At 41.6% G+C, this 22,604-nt stretch overlaps 1 protein-coding gene across 11 annotated transcripts in view; it reads right to left on the bottom strand.

Annotated features, from left to right (window-relative positions):
* The window catches only part of KMT2C (lysine methyltransferase 2C), an 803,286-nt gene that overhangs the window by 418,414 nt on the left and 362,268 nt on the right, over positions 1–22,604 (bottom strand). For 10 of the 11 annotated variants that reach the window (XM_033931655.1, XM_033931654.1, XM_033931660.1 and 7 more), the window contains exons 13-14: positions 13,615–13,686; positions 10,316–11,046 (exon numbers count right to left, since the gene is read on the bottom strand). In XM_033931655.1, the coding sequence (XP_033787546.1) occupies positions 10,316–11,046; positions 13,615–13,686 (803 nt within the window). The remainder of the gene's footprint in view (positions 1–10,315; positions 11,047–13,614; positions 13,687–22,604) is intronic. The other variant, XM_033931662.1, reaches the window with a different exon arrangement.

Here is a 22,604-nt window from a genome sequence, read left to right as displayed (position 1 = left end):
ATCATTTTGACTTGGTCATTTTAAAACTAGCTCGCAAGCCCAAAAACTGTGGGCACCCCTGATTTAGACCTTGTCAGTTTGATTTCTTTACTGAAGTAAATTATGAACATTCTTCTCAGTGTTTTCTATTTACTAGCAAGAGCCTTTTGCAGTAATTCCTGCTCTGTCCAAACTTACCCTTGGAACTAAGAATGCACAACAGTCAAAAATGGGCTCTCAAAATCCTCAGGGCCACATAGTTAACAGGTGACATAAATGAAGAGATATGTTGACGAAGCACATTATGTCCTATATAATTGCAATAGGTCCCAGCACACTGCTTTCAGAGCTTTGCTGTGCACGGATAAATAGCAACTGGAATTTATGGTAACCATAATTGAAAATATTAATAAAAGTGAAAATATGTTCAACTTCTATTCTTACTGCTAGGAAATATGACCCAAGTAAGCAGGAAAAAGTTCACAAAGAATCCTGAAAGCAGAATATCTAGCTCTCTCAATTCCGTTCACTTTATCTGCCATTTGTCTTTATCTGCCATCATCTACTATGTTACTATCCCTCTCTTCTACTAAACCACACTAGTGGTTTTAGCACGGGGAGCCACGCTGCATGGTTCATGCTGCTCCCGATGTTCATTGAGATTCTATGAGCGTCAGGAGCAGCGCGGGCCATCCAGTGCAGCTCTCTGCGCTAAAACTGCTAGCGTGGTTTAGTAGAAGAAAGGAATAGTAACATAGTAGATGATGGCAGATAAATGTTCATCTTGCAAGACACACTAGTGCACCATTAATTATTCAGAATTATTTTGGAGGACATACTGCATTAAGATTTTCTCTTTCCTTTGTGCAATAAATTTTCACAAGATTGAAAGTTTTCCACATTTTGGATATGTGACTTGCAGCACTTAGATTTTCACAAGATGATAAATAGAAAAATAATTACAAAGGTCTATCTAACTATGATTATATCTTACAATGGTAGCCAAAAATGGTCTCACACTTTGTTATAAAGCATTTTAACTGGTACCACCTGTACTGATTAATGTAATTCCATTTGGAAACTATATCACAATAAACACTGGAAGATTAGATTCTTATTTTGAAAATCTTCTTTCTATTGGAAGACACATGAGTCTATACTAAGTGAATATCCTCTGGTTGCAAGTTGCATGCAGAAGGATGTCAATCATCTTTCAGTTCCTCTTCCTTCACCAGTGAAGTATAGCACCTCTTCAGTTTATACAAAGCTGTCAAGCTCCATTATGAGAAATTAGAAGGAGAGGCATGGGGAACTTTCTCGAGAACACCGTACATTTCAGTTCTATATAATAACACAGTAAATGACAGCAGATAAAGACCTGAACGGTCCATCCAATCTGCCCATTAGTTATACCCATTAAAAAAATGATTAAATTAACTTATCTCTTCTTTTATATTTCTGGGAATTAGACTGTGAAGACCACCTGGTATTGTCCTAGGTTCCAAATGCTGAAGTTGCCGTCCAAGCTCACTCCAGCCTATCTAACCATCCTGTTTGCAGGATATCTACCATATAGTCTGGCCAGTAACATCTTCATGTTCCAAGTTAGTGGAGTTCCCATTGATGCCCACCCCAGCCCATCCTATACCAAATCACCACATATGGGACACAGAACGTGCAAATCTGTCCAATACCGACCTTAGCTCTTTAATTTACATCCTTCATTTTCACATTAGAGATCCTCTATGTATATCCAAGGCTTTTTTGAATTCCATCACTGTTTTCCTCTCCACCACTTCCCTCGGGAGGGCATTCCAGGCATCTACCACCCTCTTTACATTGCTCCTGAGTCTTCCTCCCTGCAACCTCAAATTATGCCCTCTAGTTTTACCATTTTCTCTTCTCTGGAAAAAATGTGGTTCTATATTAATACCTTTCAAGTATTTAAACACTGGTATCATATCTCCCTTGTCCCTCCTCTTCTCCAAAGCATATATATTTAGGTCTTCCAGTCTCTTTTCATATTTCTTTGGGTTCATCGCCTTCCTCTGGACCATTTCAAGTCTTTTTATATCCTTCACCAGATATGGCCTCCAAAACTGTATATTCAGTTACTAGGGATATCAGTTGATATATTCTGTGATTTTATATGCAATGATCTACCAAATATCACAGCTCTAAATCATTGAGACTCTTTTATGCGTGAATAAAGAATTAAATAAAAATGCTGAATAAATATCGTGTACAGTGCTCAGACCCGACAACCACTCTTAGTTCAGTGCCATCACTCAAACGTGGCTGCCAGTGGGACCATCATCGCTCACTTTACCATCCCTTGCCTCCCTTAATATCAGATATAAAATCAATGCAAAATATCATATATTGATGACTTATCTGAATATTATTAATGGGAGGCCCGTTGATGACTGTTCGGCAGCCACAGGTGAGATTCTTTGAAAGTGCTGGTGCTCTTGTTAAAAGCTACTATAAATCATGGTGAAAATCATGATGAACACATGAGCCCCTCGACTTGAGTTTCGTGTCCTTTTTCAGGAGGGATCTCTGACAAGTACTTCAGCTGTGAGATCTCTCTTTTGCTGATTCCAAAGGAGAAAATAATCCAGATATAGTAGCAGAAATAAAGAAAAAAAGATTCCAACTGAACACAATACTCCAAGTGTTGCCTTCACCAATAACCTATATAGGGGCTTCAACACCTCCCTCCTTCTGCTGATTATTCCTCTTTCTATATAGTCTAGCATTCTTCTGGCTACAGCCACCGCCTTATCACACAATTTAGATGCCTTTAGATCCTCAGACACAATCACCCCCAAGGTCTGTCTCTCTGTCAGTGCTTTTCAGCCTCTCACCTCCCAGCACATACGGTTCCCTAGGATTTCTACCCCCCAAATGCATCACTCTGCATTTCTTCGCATTGCATTTTTGTTGCCAGACGTTAGACCATTCTTCTAACTTTTGCAGATCCTTTTTCATGTTTTCCACTCCCTCCGGGGTATCCACTCTATTCTATAATTTATGAAAAACAACAATAATTAGCATTAACTTACAACATAGGTGTACCAACGACCCAACCTGCTATGTGCAACTAGCCTTAACACATAGTGGCTCCAAAACTCAATTAATTAATTACTTTATTTTATTTATTTAATTTTCTATACCTTTCTCCCAGGAGAGCTCAGAATGGTTTATATGAGTTTATTCAGGTACTCAAGTATTTTTCCCTGTCTGTCCTGGCAGGCTCACAATCTATCTAATGCACCTGGGGCAATGGTGGGATTAAGTGCCTTGCCCAGGGTCACAAGGAGCATGAGTATGGCTTTAAACCCACAACCCCAGGATGCTGAAGTTGTAGCTTTAAACACTGTTCCACACTCTCCCTGTACATTTTCATCCAATTGACAGGAGAACTCCAGTTTCAGACTATAGATTTGTCCAAGGCAGAAAGCAGGCGCATTGAAACACTGACAGGGCAGGTCATACAGATTCCTATGTAAGGTCATACAGATTATCAATGTAAGGATCTAATCTTCCATTCTTTTGCAAAGACATAGGAGTCTGAACTCAAGATCAGTGTTTTTCAACTCGGTCCTGGAGTACCCCCTTGCCAGACAGGTTTTCAGGATATCCACAATGAATATACAAGAAATAAATTGGCATATAATGGAGACAGTGTATGCAAATCAAGTGTATGTATATCCATTGTGGATACCTTGAAAACCTGACTGGCAAGAGGGGTACTCCAGGACAGAGTTGAGAAACAATGCTCTAGATGATATACCAAAGCAGTGCCAGACGTTAAGAGTGGGACAGATGTGCCTACCCATCCACTCTGTAGAACTTTGAAAAGGTCCCGTGCTGCCATGATAACTCTGTAGGTATGAAGAGTAGAGCAAGTAGCTGCTCTACAAATCTCCTGAAGCGGAACTGCCTGGGCTTCTGTCCATGAAAATGTCACACCTCTGGATGAATGGAGCTTTGATAGAGATAGGTGGCCGTTTGTCACAGCTTATGTACGTTGATGAGAAAGTCATACAAATTCATCTAATAATAGATTGCATGGAAACTAGTTTGCAACAGATGGTCGGAAAGATGAAAATCATTGGTCCTCTCCAGATAATGAAGTAAAACTCTTCACACGTCCAGCCTCTGCAATATCCTGTTTTTCTTAGTAAAATCTGCATGCTGAACAGTGGGTAAACAGACTTTTTGGTTGAATGGAAGGCTGAAACAATCTTTGGCAGAAAGGAAGGGACCGCGCACAGGGAAATCCCAATATCTGTGATCCTGAGGTGTATCTCTCTGCATGAAAGTGCCTGTAATTTTGAGACCCTTCTCGCTGCGACTATTGCTATAACAAATATTGTCTTTCCCATAGGTCCAGGAGGGATACATCTTGTAGCGGGGCTCATATGGAGGCTGACTTAAGACCATTCAGGACTATATTAAGATTTCACAATGGGAAAGGCTGGTGTATCGAGGGCCACAACCTGAGCTCCCTCCTCAGAAATCTGGTTACATCTGAATGAGATGCCAGCAATACCTACCCCTATCGAGCTCGGAAACATGATAGGCCTGCCACTTGAACTTTGAAAGGCGCTACGGTCAGGCCTATTTCTAAACTGGCCTATAGAAAAGCATGGATCACAGAAATTGGTGACCTGGAAGGCTCTACATGACCCTTGGCACACCAGTGTAGAAAGCCTTCCAGGTCTTTGACCAGGCAGCCACCAAAGGTGTTTTAGCCCAGAGAAGAGTAGCAATGATTACTTCCAAATAACCTTTTTGTGTTAAGGCTGTGCACTCAAGGGCCATGCTATAAGACCAAAGTGATTTGGGCTCTCCATGGGAACTGGACGCTGACTGAGAAGTCCCATATGAACCGGAATCTTGAGGCTTCAGCCTCACGGAAGGCGTATAAGATCCGCATACCAAGGCTGGTGAGGCTGATGGCAATAATAGCATTAAGCAGGATATGGGAGACCCATACCCCAATATATATAAGATACTCTTTTGCCTGGGATATAGAGATAATAAAAGATGGAAATGAATGATATTGAAATGCTTTAGAATATTGCTTGGTTAAAATTACTGGCAAGCTGTAACTTAAAGTTTTTAAAAAGATGTTTTGTCTCAGCTGCTACTTCCTTTAAGATTGGGTAATAGAAGGGTCCTAGAACAGGAAACAGGTCACTGTGCCCTAAGCTAACATGTTGTTACAAGATATCCAATGCATTGAAATAATTATCTCAGCTAGTCTAAATGTAAATGCTGACAGGAGTAAGATCAATAGCATGTGATTTATGTCATTACAGAGTTGCTAATTTTAATATTAGGAAAAATTAGTAATGACAAGAAATCACATGGACCTAGTGGCAAAATGCAGTCATATGCAATTTATCATAGTATCTTAATGAAATAATTGTATTGTACCTGGAAGATGTACTAACTTACATATGAATAATAATAAATTAAATAATGTCAAAGTTAATACAATGGCCTATACCCATGGCTCAGGGAGACTCTTGGTTTGGTTTCTGACAGTTAGCAGATCAAGACTCCCATTAGAGCCCTGATGTTTTAAATTACAATTTGTGTCTTGCTGTTAATCCTTGGCCTTTCTCAGAAATGGAAGTAACAGCTGGGGGGATAGGAAGCCTATCCATGTATTCAGAGCAATCAAGGCCAACCAATCTGGCACTACTAGGATCACAAAGCCAAGGTGAGATGCGATTCTGCGGATGACCCAGCTCACCATGGGCCATGGTGAAAAAACATAAAGCAGGTTCTTTTCTGGTCAGGGCTGAACAAATACATCTAATCCTGTGCTGCACGGTTTGTTGCTTTGGCTGTAGAAGCAGTTTGCTTTCACGTTTTTGGCTGAAACCATCCAATTTATCATCGGTTTCCTTAGCGATGCACTAACGATCTTTGAGATAGAGACCATTCTCCTAGGTCTAGAGTTTGCCGGCTGGGAAAGTAGCTCTGCATATTTTCCAGTCTTGCTAGATGGACTGTGAAGAGTACCTGAAGATGAGTTTCCACCACCCACCTGAACATCATCTGAGCCTCCATACATAATGGAGCACTCTTGTTGCCTCCGTCTGTTCACATAAGCCACCACAGTGGCATTGTCTGAGAACACTCCGACTGCCTTGTCTTCCAGGTGGTTCTCCAATGTCTTTAAGGCTAATCGAATGGCTTACATCTCCAGACCGTTTCCATGTGGAAGTGCAGTACATTGAGAAATGCATTCATGGACTAGGTCCAGAATCGGTCTCCGGTGCCTTTCTTGGGCACTATGAAGTATATAAAGTATGTACCCAAGCCCAATTCTTCCTCAGGGACCAGTTTTATAGCTTCAAAGTCTAATTGCCTTTGCAGCATTGATCAAACCCTGGCCTCCTTTTCTGACTGTTCAGCTGGTGAATCAACAGAGCTGGGGGAGGGCAATAAAACTCATTCTTGTGGTCCTCTTGGATAAGGTGTAGGACCCAATGATCCAAGGAAATTTGCTCCCATGCCTTCCAGAACACCGACAGTCTCCCACCAATGTGTGGGAGTGTGTTTGCTACCCTGGCTTCATTGGGTTTTCTTGAAGGCAGTGCTGTCACAAAACCCCAAGGGCTACTGGTGTTTGGAGTGTCCAAATCTCTGGCTGGATCTCTGATAAGATCTGGGTGGAGGAACGTCCATAGAACTGGTGGGAACATTGTGAAGGGCAAAAATAGCCTCTGCCTTCCCCGGCAGGTTAGCGAGGTCTGCTGTCTGGTAGAGACTTAGGCCGGTGATCTGCCAAACTGGTCATGATATTGTCTAAGCATTTTTCAAATAGCATCTGTCCCTTAAAGGGCAGTCTGCTTAAAGTAGCCTTGGAGTTTGAATCACCTACCCATTGCCTGATCCAGTGCATCACGCAGGAGGAAACAGCTTATGTCAATACCTTGCTCCTGACTCTGATATCATACATATATATCATCCGCCACATAGGCCAACCCCTCCAGCACCAGCTTGGGACACACCTCCTCCTCTACTGCAGGCTTCTGCCACAACCTGATGTAGTAGGCACACGCCACAAACAAAGCTGCTGCTGCTAGCGCTTCAAATTGTCTCTTAAGGACCATGTCCACCTTGCGATCTTGTGCATCTTTTAACATCACGCCATCCTCACTAGAGAGTGAGGTATATTTGGTTACTTGACCCACCGTGGAATCAACCTTTAGCTGGCTAAACAATTGCTAAAATTCAGGAGCCATAGGGTAAAGCTTGGACATGGTTTTGGCCACCTTCAGGGAGCCCTCCGGGAGACTCCAATTGCTTCAAGACTAGTAAGTGGATGTGCAAGGAATATGGTAATCTGACCATCTGAGTCACTCATGATGATGCACTGAGAAGTCGATGGCTGTTGAGGTTCCAGCTTCAACTCCCTGAGTGCATCTGAAACAACATGTGGTACAGAAGTAGACTTGAAAAGCCAGTATACAGATGGATCTTCTTCCTGGTCAAGAACTGCTTTTGCCTCCTGACTCCTGGTCCCTGCAAGGGAACTGGAATCCCCCAGGGAGGAAGCTGTGCCCTGGTATAGTAAAGGCATGGATTTTGACCCTCCAGTCCTCCCAGTCTTGTTCCTCCTGGTCATACAGACTAGAGGCCAGCTCCATCAGCTGCACGGAGGTCTCCTGGAGTGGGAGCACTCCCCGGTCCAAAGTTGGCGCGCCCATGAGCAACGCAGAGCTTCATGGACCTATAAGATAAGCTTTCCACAGGAGATTAATAAACTCCAGGGTAAACCCCTAAAACTCTGTAGAATCTCAGACTGACTTCTCTTGGGCTACACAGCATCCACACACTTGCATTTCACACCTTCAATGATTGTGGGATCTGGGAGGCATTTCTTCCCTGCTAACTGGATTCCCTTAGCTCTTCAACCCTTGAGAACTCAAAAGAGGCTAAAGCCCAAGGCTCTTACCCCTCCCTTGCATGCCCTGTAGTACACAGACACTATTTGGCAGATCATACAGCGTAAAATTGGCATGATAAAGGGTTAGACTAGCCTTAGGAGTCCATCCCAGTCAATTTTGAACTAAACTGAGGTATTCTGAAGCAGATAAAGGCTTTAGAAAAAAAGATAATTTTAAATCCAAGATGGCTGCTGCAAGCGATTTCACACCAAAAATGGCCCATGGGGACTCCCCTGAAGTTAAAAAAATTCAGAGAAGGAAAATCATCACCCGACTTGGTCCCGAGCTGCAGGCATGACCACGGACATACCTGGTGACATCATTGGGGCCCGACATTCTATTTCTAGGAGCCCCTACCATGGAATGCCAGACCATCTTCTCTCAACTTGGTCCCAAGCTGCAGGCAAGACTGCAGATGTATCTGGTGACATCACTGGGGCCTGACATTCTATTTCTGGTAGCCCCCATCTTAGATGGTGTATCCTACAATGTGGACTATATGAAAAACTATTTTCTTTTTTTTACTTTATAAATATATATTTTTTATAAGATTTCATTTTCTTGCACATTCATTATGTTATGTATTGTTAAATAATGAAACAACAACAACAAAAATCATAGAAGGGGGTTTTGGAGGAGGTGGACCCTATCTCTGGCCCCAGAACCCCTAAAACAATTACATTTTCAGACCCACAGCCCAATTTTCCTCATAGAGAATAATGGACTGTACTCACTGTGCTGTGCTGGTGCCTGCCTGGGTCAGCTTTTCTGCAGCCTGACTGAATGGAGAAAACTTTCCCTCTCAAAACTGGTCTGGAAGTGATCCAAAACTGGAATTCTTTGGGCAGTCAGTCAGTCTGGCACCGACTATGAACTCAACCCCCAAGAATCCTCACTGTGCAATATGGGGGGGGATGATAATGTAGCCACCTCCCTGAAATCCCAAGAGCGTAACCCATGGGCATCACAGCATGCACTCAAGCCTCTAATAAATCAGAATGTGAGCTAGCTCCCAGAAGAACAGACCTCGAGCTTTGACATGCATAAAGCAGGCCAACTCAGCAGGTATGCCCAGTGGTTGCCTTATAAGCTGCAGACTTTCATTGTGGAGTCTGCGTCCTCTCCCAGGCAGTGTTGCCCCACTTATGGGGACCTCTGGGCACCAAAGCCTCACTAATAAATGAATACCTAAAAATAATAAAAACCGAATAGAGCAACACACCTTTTCAATTTACTTGCAGAATGAAAAACTGAGGGAGCTATACTCCATTGGTGAAGGAGAAAGAGCTGAAAGATGTGACTGACATTCTTCTGCAAGCAACTTGCGATCAGGGGATATTTACCTAGACTGACACACAATTCCTACGTTTTTGCAACAGTATCTGATCTTTTAAATAGAGTATTATATGGTACAGTTGATTTTAAGCAATTAAAATCCAATACACATAAATTAGATTTTTGTTTCCAATTTTATATAAAATCCATTTTAAATCTTGGCTAAGTCTGTGGCCAGTAATCAGTAACTTCTAGTCTGTTAATCTGCCAACTATGAAACATGATTGCATAGAAACTCTACTTTTGGGGTTACAGATTGCAAGGATGTGTAAACCTGGAGTTCTTGGGAAGTCCCAAGGATCTTAATCACAATATAAGGGCTTCTTGTTGGTACAGTATACAGTTGTTAGATAAAACATTCATGTTGTTGGAGAAAAATACTTTTTCACGCTTCTTTCTATAACACTGTTCTTCAGTGCAAGACCGGGGAGCCAGTGACAGCTCTTAGAGACTTCAGGGATGGCCCTCATCATCATTCTGACTTTTTTCTTGATACTCTCTACCTCTCCAAGTTCATGGCAGAAAGGGAGAAGTGGATGGTAGGAAAAACCACATGAAGGACAACATATTTCTCAATAGATAAAGAGAATGCATTTGGAAATACCCACCTCCTTTAGGATACATCTAATACAGTTTAAGTGTGGGTTGAATGTCATTGACACACACTGGTCAGTAGTGTTGTGACCTTGTATGGAAAGATATTTAGCAGCTCTCCTTCAGTTCACTGGATCTAAAGTGGTCTTGACCTAAACTTTGTGACCATCACTGTCCTATAGTAATATTGTTCTAGCAAAAAAGTAGGCGATAGGAAAGTATAAAATAAGTCCCAGTATCTGTAGGAAAAAGGATCTACAGCTTTCCTCCAAACCAGTGTGTGTTAGCTATTACTATTGAAAAACAAATTATAGAATCAATGATCTTGACAAAGATGCTCAAACAACCATGATAACTACAGGCAACTGTTTAAAACATCAATATAAATGGTTTTTCTCTAGTTATCTGATTTAAAAGAGCAAACTTACCTGTCTTGACCTGGGTCTACCAGGAGAAAACTTTCTTTTGGTAATAGCTGGTTTGCCCATACCAATTTTTGGAGTGAGAGATACATAAGCTGCTGGCTGAGTACTGCCCACAGGGTAGTTAACAGCAAGGGTATGACTAGGAAACATTTCAGCTGTAGAATGCAAGTCTAATGAAACTGCTGGGGAGGATGACACACTTGTCTTACTTGTATCCACTGAGGTTAATGGTGAATCTATTTCAGTTGGTGATTTCATTGACTTATCTCCCACTGGTGAGCTTATTTCTGCAAAGTTTTCAGTTGCAGGAGTGCTTTCCATCTCTAGATCAGATACTTCTGTGGCATCACTCACTTCTTTTTCTGGTATGTGTACATAATCTTGCACTCCTGCTACCTCTAAACTTTCTTCCCTCTTAAGTTGTGTGTCTTCTTCATTTGCTGACTTACATGAGTCTGGTGTTACAACTATGGCCTCAGGTGCTAGAGTTGGAGCGTCTTCTGTGATTATATTAGGGATGTCATCCTCTTGAGACAAGTGCTTATCCTTTTGCTCATGAATTGGAGAGCGCTGTAATACCATATCAGCACCTTTGGTTACTTCCATGGTCTGTTCAGTTTGACTGTCTTCTATCTGTGCTGCCATTTCAAGATGGCTAGATTCAGTTTCATCTGGATTATCCTGATGAGAAACCTTGGCTTCTAAAGTTGCACTTTCATCCTCCTGGCATGTTCCTATAAATTGAAATCACATTATGTCAATATTAGACGGCTACAGAGTTATGTCCTAAAATACTTTTATGTATGAATATGCACATGTCCCATTATGCCACTTCAATTATATTTATAAAATTATATTTATATAATCAATATAACATATAGTCTGAGTTGTAAATCTCAGAACAGCTCTCCCCATAGACATTAAAGTTCAGCATTATAACAAAGTTCATACACTGGGAATATTTTAATCAACGATTACCTCCCTTCAAGCCTCTAGAGAAGCAAAAATTGAAGGGCCCAATTTTCAGCCTGCGGCAATACTGAGTTAACCCCAGATATTCAATGCCAGGGCACATCCAAGTTATTGCATGTAGACACCCAGTAGTTAAAAGGGCTCTGGTCAATATTCAGACCAGTGCTTGGATAGCACAGCTGATAAAGTAATGACAGCTTTTTTTGGTGTCCTAACTTTATCTGCTTACTTAGCCAGTTAGTACACTGAATATCACCACTAGCCAACTAAGTAGCAACAACACCCAAACTCCTCTCCAAACTGCCCCTAACCTAATTGTTAGGGAATAGCTGGTTAGAACAAATATTCAAACGAAACAAAGAAATGAGACCAAGGTGTTCTATAACAAATTGCAAGATCAACTGAAGAAAAAAAGTGGCACACCAAGATCTGGGTGACCAACAGTTTATTAAAATACAAGTTTACAATTCCAAAGCTGTTTAATCACAAATGGACCCAACACAGTCCGTGTTTCAGCAAGGTGTGCCTTCCTCAGGGGTCCTTAAAATCCAAAACAGAGAAAGCATCGTCTAGATCAGTGGTTCCCAACCCTGTCCTGGAAGACCACCACTAGTCAGATTTTTGGGATAACCCTAATGAATATGCATAAGAGAGATTTGCATATAATGGACGTGACAGGCATGCAAATCTGCTCCATGCATATTCATTAGGGCTATCCTGAAAACCTGACTGGCTGGTGGTCCTCCAGGACAGGGTTGGGAACCACTGATCTAGATCCATAATACATGGAAAGAACATGCTAATCACAGAAATCTGAAAGGAGCAAAATATACAAGAGTCAAAATATAGTCTGAAAATCTAAAGTGACAAAATACTACAAATACAAAGCAATACACACAGAGGTGCAAAAATCTGAAAAACATAATATGAAAAAGATTACTGCTTCAAAGGCAATAACATACAATGTGAAAAATATAGTGCTTGAATAGGTAATAGGGCTTGAATAGGAATAATAGCATTATGAATGCCTCTAGAAAAAATGAATATTAAGAAAACCAATATTCAACAGTACTATCTGGTTAAGTGACTTTAAATATTACCAGCTGGCCAGCTCAGCAGTGTTTAACCAGGCAAAAGCCTTTTCTCCTTTGAATATTGATTGCCCCCTCCCTTATCAAAAAATAAAAAACCCTAGCATGTATCAGTCTCTGTAATGGCTTCGAGAAATATGGACGTTTATATAAATAAAATGGCTGAAATAAATGTTTATGTACCAGGAAATGGATGTTTAAGTTGCCATTTCATAACATAGATGTTCATGTGGCAGCACATGAATATCCAAGTCCTAGCTTTGCCCCATTCATGTTTTAGAAGTATTTCCAAAAATGGATATTCATACTATAGATAACAGGCTCGTGGACATACATTTTGCCATATATTTCAGAACAGGTTCTATGTCAACAGATCCTATTCTAAAATACAAGCGCCACCTGTGACACACCATTCTAGATGTCTCTATTCTAATAGAGTTGGACATTATCTCTGAACTGCTATTCCCTATAACCAATGATGAATAATAATAATAATAATAACAACAGCTTATATACCGTAATACCATGAAGTTCTATGCGGTTTACAAAGATTAAGCAAAGGTACAAATTGATTGACTTTAAGAGGGGAGGAAGAAAGAGAGTTAATAGGACAGGAAATACAGATAAAGGTGGACATTAGAATTTGGTAGTTCTCACTAAAACGCAACTTACATGTGACCTGGCTGCTGGACAAAGTTCTCATAACGCTCATGTTAATTTTTTATATGCTTTAAAAACCTTGGCAAAGCTAAGAGATATACTGTGAGAATTGTAGTTTTAGCCACTGAATATGTCATTTCTGAAAATCTAACTCTGGTTTTCTAAGTTCACAGAATCATTTCAGATGCCCTAGTTTAACAGTTTCTTGACTTTTCCTATGAATAAACATGTTTTTTTAAATAGGATTCAAATTATTAGAGGATATTTTCTCCAAGAAAACTAATGGCCTCTTTTATAAAGCCGCGCTAGCGGCTGCACTGCGTTAATGGCTCCGAAGCCCATAGAGATTTAAAGGGCTTCGGGGCTGTTGCTGTGCGGCTTTGTAAAAGGGGCCGTAAATCTATTTGTGATACAGGCTTTACCAATTAAATTTTCTCTGTCATCCCCATGACATCTCCGGCCCCCCCTTCAATTCCCATCCTCATGGTTTTGAACCTCTAGCCAAACTGCTAGAACCATGACTTTTGCACAGTTCCAGTAGCATCAAGACAAATAAGAGTGTGTTTTTTTATAACTTACTGTAAAATGTGGTCAGGGCTTGGCATTGCAAGAAGAAGTTTAAAAGCCTTCGCTCCCCATCACACAGATGTCCTAGTAATAAAAGCCATGCATTCTATCATATAAATATTTATAATATCAGTTACAGTTTATAAGATTTCTGGCCTAACCTAACAAAATGTTTTGGGAAAATTCTTAATGAAAAATTTTCTACTGAGTAATTTTGAAACATTTTTTTAATGTTAGTAACTGCAGACAAAAAATAAATCCAGGCTGTCACTGAATATTAGAAACAAACAGTGAAATGCTGGAACTGTATGTATAGTGGCAATATTGAGCATTTAAGACAGCCTTTTGATGCCCTAAGCTACCTGGATAATAGTGCTGAAAAGAGTCTGATTCAAAAAATTTGTAGTTGAAAAGAAATTGTCCACATATCTTACCTGCAGTGATCTTGAAACACTGTCACAGAAGGTGGGAAAAACAAAAGTAAGATGTCAACGCTGACACCTAGCTTTACAGCCTAGCGTATCTACATCATGTTCTGAATATGTATGCGAAGTGTACTTGTGGAGTGAACATTATGCATACTATTGATTTTGTTGCTGCACTGTGAATGTGTACTGGAGAAAAACCAAAGTATTACATGAAAAGCACCAGGTAATACAACCACTTGTATTTAAAATCAAGTTCACTGGGATGTGAATAAATCGAAATTAAACGAGAAGTCAGTTATCAATTGGACAAGTGAAAACTGGAAATTTTGTGTCTAAAATGAATAGAAATAAGTGACTGAATAAAGAATGTTGGGTGAGAAATGAGCGTGTTAAGCATACTACTAAAATGAATACCATTCAAATGAGATAATATATCCGTGTAAATGTAAAAAGAAATGAATAAATTAATTGTACAACTAGTGAAAAGGTGTTGAATGAATTACAATTGTGCAAGACTTATACCGTAATCAAAATGAATACCATTCTAATAAAATATCCATGGGTTCTATCTTAAATTAAATACTGTTGTGAATAAATTAAAAAAACAGTCCTAAGTGTGTGACACTTGTAATCTAATATAATAAAAGCCTAAGCCGCGCATGCGCACTCTGACCTGCGTGTTCCCGTTTTCCGCGCGCTGTAGGTCCCCGTAGGTAGGAGTGCGCATGCGTGCTTCCAAGCATCTCTCTCTCCCAAGACAGATGTCGGCTTCGGGCGGTGCGGAGGCTGTCTGCCGCCACGGTTGTCAGCGCCTGCAGGCCGCGGTGGCTGTCGGTGGCTGCAGGCCACGGCGGCTTGAGGCGGCTGTTGGCGGAGGGCAGACGCGAGGTAAGGGGTGCCGCTGGACAGGGGAAGAGATGGGGGGGATAGAAAAAGGAAGGGAGGCCTACTGCTGGATGGGGGCGCAGGAAAGAGGTGCTGATGGGCAGGAGAAGAGAGGGGGGAGATAAAGGAAGGGAGGCCTACTGCTGGACAGGGAGACAGGAAAGAGGTGCTGCTGGACAGGGGAGAGATTTAAAAAAGGGAGAAGGGCTGCTGCTGGATAAGGGAAGCAGTGAAGGGGTGGTAGTGGACATCTTAATGGGGCTTCCCATATGGTGCCATAGTCGACTACTGCTGGTTTCTAAAATCTACCAAGGGCAGTGCTATGCTGATCAACTCAGCAGCTCCAGAAGATCGTTACAGTGTCAAACCTTGATTCCAGATATCCTCTCCACGAGCCAATTGGGGGACAATGGGGCATTCCATGCACTGGCTGCCCGTTCAATTAGGCCAACTTATTCTCCTGCCCCTTCGCAGATAGTGTAGAAGCCATCAAAAACTACTTCCTAATCTCAGTGGAGCCAGCCTATCTTCAAGGCTCAAAGATAAACATTCTGCACAAAGGCCCAACTCATTAAATATTGGGCTCTCCAAAGGCACTGCAACGGATCCATAGGTCATGATGCCAGTAACCTCGAGGACAGTCTGAATCAGCTCAAGAACTGAACCTTGCACTAGCGGGTAGGTTCATATCTGTTCTTTCTTCTTCCCCACTGTAACCAGCACAAACAGGGAGAAAATGGCTTAAAACAGATGCCAACACAGGAGCTGACTCACAGTACATCTGCTTCAAATACCATCTTGATTCCCTCAGGTTTGGGACACTCTTTGTCTTTCTCCTCAGAGGCCTGTCTATGCACTCCTTCCTCAATGCAAGGACAAACCAACGGTACAAATTAGCCTCCCCCCTTCATGCATATGTAGGAAAAAGCTGAATGAAACAACATTCACATACCAGGGACCCCCGAGATTTGGAATGGCCTTCCTCTCCACCTATAACAACCATGCCAATATCACATCTTTAGAAAGAAACTTAAGACCCACCTTTTCTTCTTGGACCTATAATGAAATCTCTGGAGCCTACCTCCTATCCTCATTCAATGTTCATATCTTGTTCTTAATATTCTTGTAAACCTCATTGAATCCTAGCTGAAATTTGTGGTATAGAAGAAAAGTGTATGGTATGATATATGGGTGAAAAAAATCCAAATCCACAAGAAGTGGATTTGCATATTAGCCTAGAACGCTGAGGGGCCATTTTGTGACAGGAGTGGAAGCGGGTGAATGGACGCTGTGGGTTAAGTAGCATTTTTTTCCTTTTCTGTTTTGTGAAAATATTTTGGACTTAATTTGTTCTTTTTTTACAGCAAAATCCCTGACGAAGCATTATAGCGAAACAGGGAGCCCTGTTGGATGATTATGGAAGTGTTGCATTGGATATGCTTGAATTAGCCTTCAGCTGACTTCCCACGGAGCATTTTGTGTTCCTGCTTTCTAACCCCACGACTACGTCCAAACAGCTATTTATTCAGATAAGTGACTTTTCAGATATTTAAAATTGAAACAGAATTTATCAAGAGAAATGTTTGACTCTGAATATTAATAGAGTTTAAAGGAGTTTTTTTTGACCAAGGATGTGTCTGCCAGTTTCAAATTCTGTCTGAGACTGGCTTGTCTATTTGGGAAGCTTTTTTCATAGCCCCTGTTAGACACTGAGGTCTTTTTCTCCTTTTTTCATAAATCCTGAGACGTAGCCCTGGTTGTTGAGGGGTGTTTTTTGTGAATTTATGATATATGGGTGGCCATATAGCATAGCCCTCCCCCCCCCAAGTCACTGTAACATACAAGCCCCTACACCACTACAAGGTGGTATCCCTTCGGAGGGGCAATTTTATGATCTAAGATTAGCCCATAGCCAGTTTCCTGCCAGTGTTCCCCTCTCTCCTTCAACCACTATGACTCCTGAATACCTCCTACTGCTGATACCGACTTTCCCCAATCTCTCCCTTCACCCCAAACCAGTGAACTCAACACCACATCACTCACTTTTTGAATCCATTACCTCACCCTCCCTTTGGTCCACAATCTTCTTCTCAGCCCTAAAGCTTCAACACTTTCAGCCATCCCCACTCCCTCCATGCCTCCCTCACCAGTTATCTTCTTGCTCCTCTTGGATATCAACCCCAACCCTGGTTCTCCCAATCAATTCTCACCCTACTAATGCAGGTTACACAGCAATGTCACCAATCTTATTTCTGTTCCTCTTCCCCCCACCCCCTTCCCCATTGCTCTTCTCATGTGCCCTGTGGAATGCCTCTAACAAGCCTGCCTAAATCCATAACCACTTCATCTCTCAAACTCTCCATCTGCTTGCACTGAGACCTGGATCTGCCTTGATGACTCTACTTCAGCTGCCATCCAAAATTACTCAAGGCCATATATTACTCCTATATTATGGAAACTATCTTTTCTACTATATGCTTCACCCAGTTGTTTGTGAAGGTGGTGTTGGGCTGCTACGTCTGTAAATTTCAGACCCTTTTCCCACCTCAATCTTACCACTTTTCTTCCACTCCATCTATTTGCTCCCCTATCCCTCTGTGTAGCTGTCATTTACCGACCCCCTGATAAGTCCCTCTCTTCCTTCCTCACTGATTGACTCTTGGCTTTCCTTCTTTCTTGAACATTCATCTACCCTCCATCATTCTTGGTAATTTTAATATTGTCCCCGCCAGTATTGTTCCCCTTCTCTGTGCAGGATCAATGACCGCCACCCATCCATTTTACCATGAGTAACTCGATCCTGGTGGAGTTAGAGTGGGTTGATGCTTTTGCTATCCCAGTGGCCTACATGGAAAACAAAGCATTGAAAGATGAAGTATAATTAATGGCAGAATGGCAAGCTCTGAACAGACAAAATGAGGAACTCATCCAGTTTTGATTATCACACACCTATAAGAAGAAACTTCAAGCAGATTATGTTTTGTCTATGTATGATTTATTATATATGTTCTCTTGTGAACTACCAAGAACTTTGGATTGTGCAGTATAGAAATATATAAACAAACATTCGTTCTAACAAACCCTACAATTTTTATGCTTCTATCCCTAACATCCTCAATCAATCTTCAGCTGTGCTCTACCACCTCCAGAACAACAACTGCCTTGATTTCATCCTCTTCTCCAATTACTCTATCATACATTTCTCCACCACAGTTCTTCCCCTTTCTGACCATCATCTGATAATTTGCACAATCCATCACCATCCCCCAAATCCCGGCTGTACATTTAGGAATCTTCAGAACACTAATATCTGTACACTTTCCACCGCTATTTTGCTTCTCCTCTCTACCACTATGCTGCAGAAGTTGGTAAACAAGAATGTCTCCTCCTATAATACCACTCTTTCCTCTATTCTAAATACCCTTGCTACCCCCACCCTACCCATGTTATTGTATGTATGCCAAAACCCAGCCCTTGGGTAAACTCTAAAATCTGCTACTTAACACTCCTGTGCCAGGTCTGCTGCACATCTCTGGCTCAAATCCCACAATCATGTTGACTTAATTCACTTCAAATTCCTCCTGACCTCTTTCAAATCTGATCTCCACTACACCTACCTGGTCAACTCTTTCAACGCCAACTCTCGCCATCTCTTTGCCACTCCTTACTCAAAACTCCTTACTCAAAGTCCCCCCTACCTCCAACCTCTCTTGTCACTCTTTCCATCCGCCCCCCCCAGACTACAGCTGAGTACTTCTACGACAAGGTTCATAAAATTAACCTCGAGTTCTCAATCAAGCCACCTCCCCAGCCCGCTCTATCAAACCCCCTTGGCCCTTGCCACCTTTCTCTTCCTTTCTTAAAATCACTGAAGAGGAAAACACTCATTTTCTTTCCTCCTCCAAACTCACCAGTTGCTCCCCTGATCCCATTCTCACCCATCTACTTATCACTCTCTCTTCTACTGTCTTCCTATCTTCCATATCCTCAACCTATTACTCTCCACTGCAACTGGATGTAATTTACTTAGATTTCAGCAAAGCCTTTGACACTGTTCCTCATAGGAGGCTATTGAATAAACTCTAAGGGCTGAAGTTAGGGCCAAACTGGTTGATGGACAGACACCAGAGGGTGGTGGTTAATGGAATTCACTCGGAGGAGGGAAAGGAGAGTAGTGGAGTGCCTCAGGGATCGGTACTTGGACTGATTCTGTTCAAAATGTTTGTGAGTGACATTGCTGAAGTGTTAGAAAGTAAGGTTAGCTTATTTGTGGATGATACCAAGATTTGTTAACAGAATAGATACCTGAAGGGAGTGGAAAACATGAAAAAGGATCTGCAAAAGTTAGAAGAATGGTCTAACGTCTGCCAAATAAAATTCAATGTGAAGAAGTGCAGGGTGATGCATTTGGGGGGTAGAAATCTTAGGGAACCTTATGTGCTTGGAGGTGGGAGGCTGATAAGCATAGATGGAGAGAGGGACCTCGGGATGATTGTGTCTAAAGGCATCTAAATAATGTGGTAAGGTGGTGGCTGTAGCCAGAAGGATGCTGGGCTGTGTAGAAAGATGAATAACCAGCAGAAAAAGAGAGGTGTTGATGCCCCTGTAAAGGTCATTGGTGAGGCCAAACTTGGAATATTGTGTTCAGTTTTGGAGGCCATATCTGGTGAATATAAAATGACTTGAAGCGGTCCAGAGGAAGGTGATGAAACTGGTTAAGGGGTTTGAACCAAAAGAAGTATGAGAAGAGACTGAAAGACCTAAACATAGTATACTCTAGATGAGAGGAGGGAAGTTTAAATATTTGAAAGGTATTAATATAGAACCAGTCTAAGAAGAACTGAATTTGTTTCATTGTAAAAATTATATGCTTGGAAAATGCATTTGTTCATGTTACCTGCACAAGTGTATTGCTTGTTATGATTTTCAATAAATAAATATTAAATAGAAAAAAAATATATATAGAACCAAATATTTTCCAGAGAAGAAAAAATGATAAAACTAGAGGGCATAACTTGAGGTTGCAGGGAGGAAGACTCAGGAGAAATGTTAGGAAATTCCCTCCCGAGGGAGGTAGTGGAGAGGAAAACAGTGATGGAATTCAAAACAGCATGGGATAAACACAAAGGATCTCTAATTAGAAAACAAGCAAATGATATATAATAAAGAACTAAGGCAAACTTGTACGGTTTGTGCCCATATATGGTGATTCGAGTAGGATGGGCTGGAGAGGGCATCAATGGGAGCTCCACTAATTTGGAACATGTGGATATTACTAGCCAGATTTTATGGTAGATATCCTGCAAACAATGGGATGGTTGGAAAGGTTGGAGTGAGCTTGGACAGCAACTTTACCAGTTAGAGCCTAGGAAATTACCAGGTGAACTTTAGTCTATGGCCCAGAAATATCAAAGAAGTGACAAGTTAACTTAATCATTTATTTCTAATAAGAAACTCTGAAACCCTAATAACAAACCCTATTGATTTCTCTTCTTTCAAAAATTCAACAAATTCATCTTCAAAATAAATATTCTATTCTACTTCAGTTTGACCTATCTGTAGCGTTTGATGTAGTCCAGGGCTGCCCAAGTCCAGTCCTCGAGATCTACTGGCAGGCCAGGTTTTCAGGATATCCACAATGAATATGCATGAAAGAGAGATTTGCATCCCAAGAAGGCAGTGCAGGCAAATCTCTCTCATGCATATTCATTATGGCTATCCTGAAAACCTGGCCTGCCAGTAACTCTCGAGGACTGGACTTGGGCAGCCCTAATGTAATCCATCATGATATTCTTCTTCAGTTACTTTCAGATATAGGTCTTCATCAGACAGTTTTGGATTGGTTTTCTAAATTTCTTTTGTATCGTTCCTATTCAGTGAATTTTGAAGGTAACATTTCTGACTCTTGGCAGCCTCCTTATGGGGTTCCTCAGGGTTCCCCACTCTCCAATTTTATTCAATCTTTATAAGACCACCTTGAACATCTTCAGGCTGTCAATTTGGGAAACTTTATTCACTTATGCGGATAACATAATAACATAACATAACTTTATTCTTCTATACCGCCATAACCGGATGATTTCTAGGCGGTTTACAATGAAGAAAGCTGGACAATCAGCAAAATACAAAAAGTTTAAAAAGTACAAAATATTTCTTAAAAGTACAATGCAAACTTTTACTTAAAATACAATTCATTAATGATAATAATTCACATTAGGAAATGAATCTATCAAACAACGTCGTCTTAATTACTTTCCGAAAAGTACAGTAGGATGACAAGGCTTGACAGATACATTTGCCCAGCCAAGACTGCTGTTTACCTGCTTGAAACATAAGGGTCTTATCCAGAAAAGTCTTGTATCTACAACCATTAGTTTTCGGATAAGCAAATAAGTGTACTTCTAGTTTTCTCATCGGACTATACAACTGAGATCTTCATACTGATAGAGATACATCCGGATATTATTGATCCAGTATCTAAAGTGCTGTATTTTTCGCTCCATAAGACGCACTTTTTCCACCCCCAAAAAGGTGGAAAAGTGGAAAAGTGGGTGCATCTTGTGGAGTGAATAAACCTTCCCCCTCTCCCCCAAATACACCTTCCCCCCCCACCTCGGTACCTTTTTAAAAGTTGCGGTGCTCTCCTGCTGGACAGCTGTTTTTGTAAGCAGAGCAGCGCGACCTTTGCACTACTTGTCTGGTCCTGCGCCGCTCAGTGATTGGCTGAGGTCAGTTCTCATTGAGTGGCATGGGACCAGGCAGGAAGCGCAAAGGTCGCGCTCCTGCATCACGCCACTCTACTTATAAAGACATCCCAGGAGAGCACCGCAGCTTTAAAAAGGTACCGGGGTGGCTTCGGGCTGGCAGCTTCAGGTGCGGGCAGCTTCGGTCAGGTTCCTTCAGCTGCAGGCAGCTTCGGTCAGGTTCCTTCAGCTGCAGGCAGCTTTGGGTACAGGCAGCTTCAGTCAGGTTCCTTCAGCTGCAGGCAGCTTCGGGTGCAGGCAGCTTCAGTCAGGTTCCTTCAGCTGCAGGCAGCTTCGGGCAGGTTTCTTCGCTGCAGACAGCTTTGGGTGCGGACAGGTTTCTTTGCTGCAGGCAGCTTCGGGTGCAGGTGGCTTTAGGCTGCAGGCGGGCTGCTTCATGCTGCTTAGCACCAGACGCACCAGATCACCGGCACACCCCCCCTGTAGAGGAGGAAATTTTCCTTGGTTTTCCCTCCTCTACAGGGGGTTGCATCTTAGACCAAAAATTCGGTAAATCTTTGTATCTCTAAACTTCAAGCCTGGGCTCAGTCTGTCTGGATGAAGCTTAACACAACTAAAACTAAATTATTATGGTTAGGTCCAAAATTAGACTGTCTCCCTCTTTCTGTAGCGCTGGTTTCTGGATCCTCTTTACAAATTGAGTTTTCTGCTAAGATTTTGTGAGTCCTTTTTGACTCCTCCCTTTCATTTAAGGATCAAATTAACTCTGTCGTCAAGAAATGCTTTTTTAATCTTCCATGCTGAGGAAGGTTAGACATCTCTTTCATCAGCGTCATTTTTCTATTTTAGTTCAGTCAATTATATTATCTTGCCTTGATTATTGCAACGTTATCTACCTCAGCATTACAAAAAATTGCCTTTATAGATTGCAATTGATCCAGAATACTGCTGTGAAATTGATCTTTGGGAAACGTAAATTTGACCA

Source organism: Geotrypetes seraphini, chromosome 2 (genome assembly GCF_902459505.1).
Source record: "Geotrypetes seraphini chromosome 2, aGeoSer1.1, whole genome shotgun sequence".
Lineage (NCBI taxonomy): Eukaryota > Metazoa > Chordata > Amphibia > Gymnophiona > Dermophiidae > Geotrypetes > Geotrypetes seraphini.
The sequence above is the reverse complement of the archived record's forward strand: the minus strand, read 5'-3'. Positions and strand labels throughout refer to the sequence as shown.